The 10,638-nt window shown below is 34.1% G+C and overlaps 1 protein-coding gene across 1 annotated transcript; it reads right to left on the bottom strand.

Moving 5' to 3' along the window:
• Positions 1-313: 313 nt before the first annotated feature.
• LOC131160905 (RING-H2 finger protein ATL33-like) lies at positions 314-856 on the bottom strand. The gene has a single exon (XM_058116779.1). It carries the CDS (start codon positions 854-856, stop codon positions 314-316), a length of 543 nt encoding a protein of 180 aa, XP_057972762.1.
• Between the last annotated feature and the right edge of the window lie 9,782 nt (positions 857-10,638).

The following is a 10,638-nucleotide window of genomic DNA, read 5'->3' as shown; positions in this document are numbered from 1 at the left end:
ATCTTTATATCATTCCAAAAATTTATTATTTGTGGTTGAATTTCAGTTATTATTATTTTCTTTTTGATCTGGCAGCGAAATTTTCAAATGATTATGTCCAAATGCAGCATAGAGCAGTTACGCGACCTACACATTTGTCGACGAAGACATTAATGTTAATAACAAAATAAATAGTAATTCCTCACAGAAGAAGAAAACCATGAAAGCTGTAAAACAACATGAACATTTTTATCCATTTAAAATTCTACTACCCAAAAAAGGAAAAAAAAAAAAACTTTTTTTGTGGTGCCGACTTTTTAATTCTTCAAGGAACTCATACCAAGCTACTCGCATCCGGCCAACCTGTAGGCATGTGATTATCTCCGGCCACCGGCACAGCCGAACCGCGGCATTTGACGGCGACAGGAACCCGGCAAACGGGACAGTTGGAGTGAGAGTAGAGCCACTTGTCAATGCAAGAAGCGTGGAAGGAGTGCTTGCAGGAGCTGAGCCGCCGGATGCGTTCGCCGTCGGCGTAAGGCGAGAGGCAGACCGGGCACTCGTCGCCGTATTCTCCGACGTGGGTCTCGTCCTGATATTTAATAGGCGACTTGAGCTCCATGTCGTCGAGGACTTCGCCCCCGGCGGCGGCGGCAGCGCCCCAGGGCCGGGCGGATGCAGTAGTACTCCGGCGGTTGGGGTTGAGGGGGCACCTTTGGGTGATGAAGAAGGCGTAAATTAAAGCGGGTATGCTGAAGAAGGCGATGGGAGCGATGATGTAGCAGAAGAGGGAGGCCTCGAAGGTGTGGGAGTGAGCGGCGGAGGGCGGCGGAGCCCTGAGATTGAGGGCGGCGGGAGGAGGAGTGTACTTCTGCATCACAATAATTAATAAGAGCAGAGCTGGAAATAAAACTGGAAATTGAAGCTGGCGTGATCCGGCAGTGTTGGATTGACTCTTGCCTCTAGATGTGGAGTCAGAATTGTGTGGAGAGGTGTGAAGGTTGAAGATGAAGTGGGGATTCCCCTGGCAGTGAGAAGGATGCGGGGGATGCAGGTTCCTCCATTTCACACTACCCGCGACGGTGCATAGAATTACTGACGGTGAATCTATATGTGTTTATCCTCTATATATAGGATGGGTCATCCACCGTGTGGGATCGACACGTGTGTTCATAAAAGTTGTGATATGTTTAAATGTTTAGACATAATAAAAGTATAAAATATTTAGATATTTTTTAATTATTGGTCTCTAATTAGTAGTGACGTAGTGTTGGTATTTTTGGATTATGTGGAAAAAATGTAAATATTATCTAATATGATTCATATTGAGTAAAATACGTGTGACAACAATATTTTAGGTTTGTAATTTATTATTTTATTAGCTGGGATGATTAATGGGTTAGGGGTGGCCCCTGCGGTACGATGCTGGGGTGTTTGAGGAATTTTTCTAATACCTTTGTACGAGTAAGGTTAGTATAAATACATATGATGTAACCATACTTTCCATGTATATAGTGAAATCTAGCCGCTGTTTGCTCCTGTGAATGTAGGTATATTGTTGAATTACGTTAAATTCGTATGTTTTTGTTACTTTATTTTTGTGTTTTTTTTTTCTTACTATTCATTATAATTGCCGCACGTTTCACAATAGTATATTGGTATCAGAACTCAAGTCATGATGTTTGGGATTGCTTCTGAGAAGTTTGATATGACCAAGATTATGACAGAGAAGGGTCAAGGAGTTGTTAGTGCAGTAGGGCATGGTGAAGGCGCTATATAGAAAGCAACTGAAAGGAATGAACGATATAAAGTGGAAGAAACTCAAAGCAAAGGTTGTAACAACTATCAAACTTTGTTTGGTTGATGACGTGATGTATCACGTCATGGATGAGGAATCACTAGCGTCAACTTGGTTGAAACTAGAAAGTTGGAATATGTCCAAGTTGTTGACAAACAAGCTTTATCTTAAGTAGAAACTATATGGTCTTAAGATGTTAAAGGGCTCATATCTAAACCATCATATCAATGTGTTCAACCAGATCATCATTGATTTGAAGCGAGTTGATGTGAAGTTTGAAGATGAAGACAAGACATTAATGTTACTGAATTCCCTACCTGCTTCTCCTATGTATGAATATTTGATTACAACTCCAATGTGAGGAAAAAGAAACTCTTGAATTTGAGGAGATCACAAGTGCTCTATTAGGTTTTTATTAGAGGAAGAAAGCTAGTGATGAGAATTTACAAGGTGAAAGGCTTGTGATGAGGGGTAACTAGGAACATAGGAGAAACAAGTCACAGAGCAGATCGAGTAACAATAAATCTCAGGTCTAAATCTAGGAAGAGGAAGGACATATAGTATTACAAGTATGGGAAAAATGGGCACATACAACGAGATTATCCGCAGAAAAAGAAGGGAATACAGAGAATAAAGAGGGTCTATTAAAGTCTGCAAGTGTAGTGGAAGAAGAAGATAACGATGACGGGGATATGCTTTCTGTTTCATCCAGTTCAGATCATCTCACTGATTCTTGGATTCTGGATTTAGTATGCTCTTATCACATGACACCCAATAAAGATTGGGTTGATACTTACAAGTTAGTAAATTCTGGTTTTGTTCTGATGGGTGACGATGCATCATGCAAAGTTGTTGAAATATAGGATATCAGAATTAAAATGTTTGATGGTGTTGTTAGAACATTGTGTGATGTTTGATTATAATGGGTTTAATTACAACTCTGCAAGTGGAGTAATGAAGGTAAGTAAAGGTATCTTAACAGTGATAAATGGGCAGAAACTAGCTAAAAATATTTATACATTGTTAGGTACCACAGTTATAGGTGGAGTTGCAACTATAGAGTCCGAGTCATATAGTACAGTTTTGTGGCATATGGGTGAGCGTGGGATGATGGAGCTTCATAAGAGAAATCTATTGAAGGGAGTCAAAAAATGCAAGCTTAATTTTTATAGGTATTGAGTTCTTAAGAAACATATAAGGGTGCAGTTCAAGATAGGCACACACAAGAAAGAGGGAATTCTTGACTATGTTCATAAAGATGCTTGGAGGCTAGTAAGGGTAGCATCATGGGGAGGACTTATGCATTTCATGAGTCTTATTGATGACTACTCACAAAAGGCTTAAGTGTACTTCATGAAGCACAAGTCAGAAACATTTCTCAAGTTCAAGTTGTGGAAAGCTGAAGTAGAAAACCAGATAAGGAGGAAGATCAAATGCATCAGGTCCAAAAATGGTACCGAATACACAGATTCAAAGTTCACAGATTTGTTTGAGTAGCATGGGATTAAGAAATACTTCACAGTACACAAGGCACCACAACAGAATGATGTAGCGGAAAGGATGGACAGAACAATAACTGAAAAAACTCGGTGTCTTAGGTTGAATGTATGGCTTGCAAAGAACTTTTGGGCAGAGGCGGTCAATATAACATGTTTCTTGATAAGGAGAGTGGTTGTAACTTAGCCTGAAAATAAGTTGGAAAGAAAAAACTTCACAGCTATTGCTTGGGACAAGGACATAGGCTACTAGCCGAACCTCTTAAAAAATTCGGTTCTCAACTCTTCTCCTTACTCTCTCTAATTTACTGCAAGTATATAACTTGTATGTATGATCTTTAACGCTTGCTGAATTTTGGGAATTGCTAGAGTTTTGGTTTTTGATTTGTATTTGAAATTAGCATGCTATAGTACTGGTTGATTGATATATTCAAAAGTAAAATTCTGATTTTGAATATCACATCTGAAAAAGTATTTTGCTAAAGTTGCAAGTTTTATCAAATCTGTGAAATTATATTTTATTATTCATTGTCATCTGAGTTTTAATTTAAGGGATTCTGAGATTTGTTTATAACATTTCTAAATTGAAACTTAGAATTTATCAGTTGGGCTTTAACATCAAAGACTTGATCTTGGATTAAATATTGACTATACTTGGTTGATTATCAAAATTATATTTGAGTGATTGTTGAAGGTTGATTAATTTGCTGAAGTTAAAATAAAATTAAGATATTTGTAATACAAAGAATAAAAAATTTTTTAAAATCCCAATTCACCTCACTCTTGAGGGTATACCTAGATTCTTAGATTCCTATGTATTTTGAATAATAAAAGATGCATTAATTTAACTAATTTGATCTCTTAAAAAAAGATCTATTGATTTGAGCTTCAAAGAGTGTGTTTCTCAAACAAAATGGAGGTAAATCTTCTAAACAACAGACTTAATGATCAATTAGAAAGATGGATTTGCATTTGATCGTCATTCCTTTTTTTTTTTTCAAAGAAAATATTCGAGTGTTTGAATGGTGTATTCTTGAATGAGGCGATAGAGAAACCTTTAGATAACAGATTTAATGACCCAAGGAAGATGGATTTGCATTTAATATTTGATCTCTTTGAAAAGATATACCACTTCAAAGGCTCGAAGTATGTCTACCCAAATGAGGCAATGTTGGATCTTTCAGATGATGAATCTAATGATCGAAAGATGTATTTATTTGATCTGCAATCTCATTTAAAAAGATCTATCGATTGGGGGCTTGAAGTGTATGCTTCTTAACGAGGCATTATTTGTTTCTTCAAATGATGAATTCAATGATCTAAGGGAGATGGATATGCATTAGATCTAAGTTCTCCTAAAAAAAAGCTAATAATTTGAGGGTTTGAAGAGCGTGTACACAAACATGACAAAAATGAATCTTTTGGATGATGAGTTTGGCAATATGTTGGAAGATGGCTTTGTGCTTGATCTTCAATCTTCTTAAAAAAGATCTAGCAATTTTACTGCTCAAAGAGAATATTCCCAAATAAGACGGTGGTGGACATTCTCAATGGCAAATTTGATGATTTTTTAGAAGATGGACTTGCATTTGATTTTTAAACCCCTTTAAATTAATATTTTCTTATGATTCAAGGGCTCAAAAAATGTGTTCCTGAATGAAATAGTGGTAAAATTTTGTATAAAGAATTTAAAAATATGCGGAAAGGTTGATTTGTGTTTTATCTTTGATCTCCTTGAAAACATTTGTCGATTTTGGGGCTCGATTGCTAAATGCGGTAGTAATGAATCTTCCAAATGTCAAATGTAACAATTTATAGCATGCAAAATTTGCATTTGATCATTATTCTCCTTAAAAAAATTTGTTAAATTGAACACTCAAAGAGACCCTTATTGAATGAGGAAATGGTGGATTTTCTAGATGATAGATTTGATGATATGTGCGAAGAGGGGTTTGCATTTGATCTTTTTTACTCGAGCTTGATCACATGCTAAATCATCTTTATAGAGTCACCAATTTGTTTATGTCAATTTTAGTCTCCACACAACTTCCCGATGATCATCTGTAACTAAGACTTTTGGGGAGGGAGGGGGGGGGGGTGGGGGCACCCAATGTAATGATATTAGTTTCAGCCTTCACATCAATAGCTTCCCAATAATCACCTTTAACCAAGAAGAGAGGGACCTTAGTGGTGTGACACCCCAATTTTCATACCATTTTTTCCTCTTCAATAAATAATAAATATTAATTAAACATCGGTCACATCAAAACTTTGATACTATTTAAACAAAACTCGACCCGAAGTGGGGTACAAGATAATTAGTTCACCATATACACACATTCCTAATAGCGGTTGTCAATATTTACAAACCATCCAGAATACAAATACCAAGAGTTTTATACAACCATACACATCCCCAAAAACCCACAATATATACTGGGAATCATATATCCCTAAACAAAACACTCACCCTGTTTATCAGGGTACCAACTCCCCTCTATCATGGAGTTCTATCACCTGATCTATCATGGTTTCCTAAAATATTAGATATTTGGGTGAGAAACATCTCAATAAGACGGAATAAATTATTTATAGTATGTGGCAATATAAGTTTCGTTATATCATAATATACTCATTCAATGATAATACCATCTGAGAAAAATATACAAATTCATATTTATAATCATATAGATATAAAACATAATCTTTTATAAGCTTTATTTGATTTCTCAAATTCATGCACATGCAACCTATATTTATCAGCAAAAGTTTCCAAGGATAGGGGAGATTACATGCCCCTACCTATAGCTTCCCTCAGCTTTGATATTGTTTGTAACCTTACCCGAATAGTTCAGGTGTGGCTACAACTGATACTTATCAGGGCACTCACCATACTCAGTAAGCCCTCAAGCGGAGAGTTTTACTTCGCCTAATTATTTATGTAATTAAACTCATACTATTTCATTTCTTATTTATCATTTCACATTCTAGCTCATGAGTGTCCACGGTAACCCATCCATATGCCGTCTGTAACTTATGGCTGCCTTGAGGATATTCTCTATGCCATGCTTCCCTCCATGGTCAGGGTTGTGCGGCTCAAAGGTTGGATCTAAACTGCGGTTGGCCTATTTGGTTAGATCAAAATAAGAAATCCATCAATTCATCTGTAGTAAGATTGGTCTGCCTATCCGTGGTCTGGACCCAGGGCCAAAACTACCCTTCTCACTAGCTCAATTGACTATCACGCCACACTCTCCACGAGACCGTGTGGTTGCACTTATCATCCCACTAGCAACGGTACCGTGCTTTCATAAATAGTCTAGTCCATCAGGGTTCTCATTTCTACGTTTCCATTTTCATAATTCAGTGTCCACCTTCCATTATTCACATTGTAGTATTCACGTTGCAATATTCACATTTCAGTGTTCACATTTTAGTATTCACAACTCAATATTCACATTACAATATACACATTGCAGTATTCACATTTCAGTATAAATTTCATTTCACGTATTTCAACATTTTTCAATAAAACATATCATCATTTCATATTTCCTCATTTATCATAGAAAATATTTCTATATTCACATTTCATATTCCATTACTTTCCAGTAAAATACACGTTAGTATAACATAATTCATTATTCTCAATAAAAATAATTTTATTTACCCCTTTTCATCATTTCCTATATTTCAAATCCCAAAACATCACAATTCAGTATAAATCATATGCCGCACAATTTTATCTGATATTCGTATAATAATAATTTCAGGCAAAATATCATATTCTTATTTTCATGTATTAATTCAACCAGGAGTTCTCAAAATAACTGTTATAATTTATTCTCCTAACCTGGCTTATTAAGAGACCTACTAACAACCCCAAATCCACACCTCACTGCGTTCGAAGCTTAAAACCCTGAAATTCACATTTCCTCAATTCAATCAAGTACATCCCAAAATTGCAATTATTTTAATATTTCTTAGGCTCACACATTCCCATTAACCAGTTAAATTCTAAAAACACGGGTTTGATCCGCTTCCTATATTTAAATTTAATTTCTAACATATTAAAAATACCAATAAGATCAAATTCCCGTAGTTAATCTAATTCCAAAATATTCTTAGAAATCTAATTTAATCAAATCCTTGAAATTTAAATTAATTCCAAAATATTTCTCAAAAATCTGCTATAATCAAATACTCCAATTTAATAATCCCATATAATAATTTAACCAATTGAATTTCTAAAATTATAGACATAATTTGTGCTCTTCACCTTAGCCTATGACTCCCAAATCAAAAATTTGTTCCGACTAACGTGATGAGGATCAAACCTAGGACCTTATGGTGGTGTTTGATCGTCAATTTGACTGAAGATTTAAGAAAAAATTAAGGATAAAGTGAGAGTTTACCTTACCCCAAGAGTGGTGCCTATGACACCCTAATTACGAATCCATTCCGGTGAAAATGTTGGTGGCGGAGAATGGAACCCAAGGGTATTTTCCGTTCTCCCATCGACACAGTTAGGTTGAGGAAATCGAAGAGAAAGAGAAGGAGGGATGGAGGAAAGAGGGTGACAAGAGCAGGAGAGAGAGAGAGAGAGAGAGAGAGAGAGAGAGAGAGAGAGAGAGAGAGAGAGAGAGAGAGAGAGAAACTCTCTGCATCCCTCAAACTGAATTCCTTAAGTTTCCTGAATTCTCAGGAAACTTAACTTATATTATAATATAATATATTATATTAATATATTAAAATATTATATTATATAATTTAATTAATAATTATTATTTAATTAAATAAAGTTTGTTTTTAATTTTTTTTTTTTAACATTTCCCTACATATTAATTTTTTTTTTGGGTTGTTACATTCTCATTTTCTTATAGAAATTTCGTCATCGAAATTTGTTGAATACAACCCCAAGTAAAATCCATCGTTAACCTAATAATTTTTGTAACACCTCGACCCCGAGGGGCCTGGGATATTAACTTTTTACTAGTGATTTACAGCAGAAGTAAATAAACTCAATTTTTATTAAACCAGAGCGCTAATTATCCATATTACAATCATTTATTTCAAAAGAAGAAAAACTACACAAACATACATATCTGAAACCATACTAATATTTCTAATCAATCTTTATTTTTCTAATCCCCACCCGCATGCTTGCTAAACCTGATTTCTGACATGTCCTTCAGAGTTATCTGAAATAAAATATGATTGGGGTGAGACGATGCTCAGTAAGTAAATAAGACTATTATTAGTGTGTGGCAAAATGAGCTTTTAAAGAATTTCGTAAAACAATATTTAATATTATAACTTCAAGACTGCTTTTAGAATAAATATAAATTTAAAAATTTTTACATAAAACTTTTGTCATCAATTTCAATAGTAAAATTTTATAATCATATACTATAACTGTTAAATTAAACTTTTAACTTTAAAACTATAAAAATATTTAATGATAAACATATATATACTTTTCCTTGTACGTTTTCCTTAGATCGTCATTTAAGCACCAGAATGATCATTTTCACGTAAACTTATACTTTTCCTTCAAATCATCAGTAACTTTATACACGTAATTAAATATGTATAAACATATATTATAAAAACCACCCTTAGGCCTGTTTGCCGTAAGTCATGTTTACCCACATGACTGGATTGTGCGGTCCGAAGACTGGACTTAGCTGGCTGGCCGACCAAACTAAATCAACGTACGTAAACTTTAAGTGAGATTTTTCTTATTAAGTCTTAGTCCGGAACCAGGTGTGCACTTAGGAGAAATCCACTAACATAAATAATCACTCTGTAAACAGTGTGGGTGCACTCTAATCCGTATAAACTTTAAGTTGCGGTACCTAGCATCTGTAACTTTGAACTTTCGTTGCCATAAGGGGTTTTAAAATCATCTTATTATAATTTATGCAATTTAAAATAATATAGTGAAAATCTCATCTTTGCTCATATTTACATAAAAAATGTAAAGTAAAAATAAACTCATGCCACACAATTTTTGGGTTAAAAATATATATAATTTTATTTTTGAATAGAAAGAAATGCTGAAAATTTACCCGAGGGGATTAGAACATTTCTTAACCCAAAAATAGATGCAAGTATATTAAAGATAGAACTGGTATAATCAAATACGCGTAAAAATAAACTCATGGAAATTTTGTGGAGCTAATTAACATAATTAAAATTTATTTATAAAATAAACTAGGGTATGAATTTTAAATAAAAAAACTAACATGATCAAAATTTACTTACCTTCTTCTTTACGAACACTGTAACTATCTCTAAGAAATGAGATCGGAAAGAGTGGGTGATTGAGAACTTATTCAAAAATTCTCTCTCTACCACAAATTCTTTCACTCACTAATCCTTCTCTTCCTTAGAAAATTGTTGTGAAAAATGAAAGTTGAGAGCTCCCTATTTATAGGAAAATTTTGGGGAAGAAATGAAATTTATAAAAGTGTGGGGAGATAAGTGAAATTATAATTTTTTAAAAAGTAAAGAATGGGTAAGGGATGGGCAAGATATGGGTTGAGTATTGGATGGGGATGGAGGCCATGTGGGAGTGCTTGCCACCATTCCCATTAAATAAAATTTTAATTAATCACTTAATTAATTAATTAGTCAATTAGCTAATTAATGATTTTATTATTTTATTATTTTTCTTAATCATTACTATTATCATTGTTTTTACTTTTAAACTATTTTTAGTATTTATTTATTTTATTATTTATTTTTGAACAAGAATTAAATTTGAATTTTGAAAACTCATGTGAGTCCCACACAATTTCGAGACCCGAATGGATCCTACGTAATTCAAATAACTCTTATACGATTTTATGCATCCTACATAGCTTTGAGACTCGTGTAAACCTCCATACAACTTCGAGACTCATGTGGGCCCCGCATAGGATACCTATATTATTATTATTATTTTATCATATATTTTTACAAATTATATCAGTTAAAACATTATTTTATGTACTTATTTACGTATATAAACAGTGTCTTGTGGCTCTGGGACTCATGTGGACCCCACATAGTCTTGTGGGCCCCACATATGATACCTATATTATTATCATCTTATTATGTATTTTTACAAATTATGTCTGTCAAAACACTATTTTATGTATATATACTTATTTATGTGTACAAACAGTGTCTATCCTGTTTATCTTATAAAATTCCATTTTGACTAGGCCGACCTCTAGGGAGCGACTGAGCTGCAATGGTTTCTAAGCATTCGCTAAGACAAGGTCTTTCTTAGGCATCAAACATGGAATCAAGGATCCTACAGAAAAACACTTTTGTATTGATATTAACTTAATGATCATTTTTATTATTTTATTATTA

This window comes from Malania oleifera, chromosome 7 (assembly GCF_029873635.1).
Source record: "Malania oleifera isolate guangnan ecotype guangnan chromosome 7, ASM2987363v1, whole genome shotgun sequence".
Lineage (NCBI taxonomy): Eukaryota > Viridiplantae > Streptophyta > Magnoliopsida > Santalales > Ximeniaceae > Malania > Malania oleifera.
Note: the sequence above shows the minus strand (reverse complement) of the source record. Positions and strands in the feature narration are given on the sequence as shown.

What these genes read in the sequence shown, in the direction of transcription:
- LOC131160905 (XM_058116779.1), bottom strand. Translation starts at nt 856, where the DNA reads ATGCAGAAGTACACTCCTCCTCCCGCCGCCCTCAATCTCAGGGCTCCG.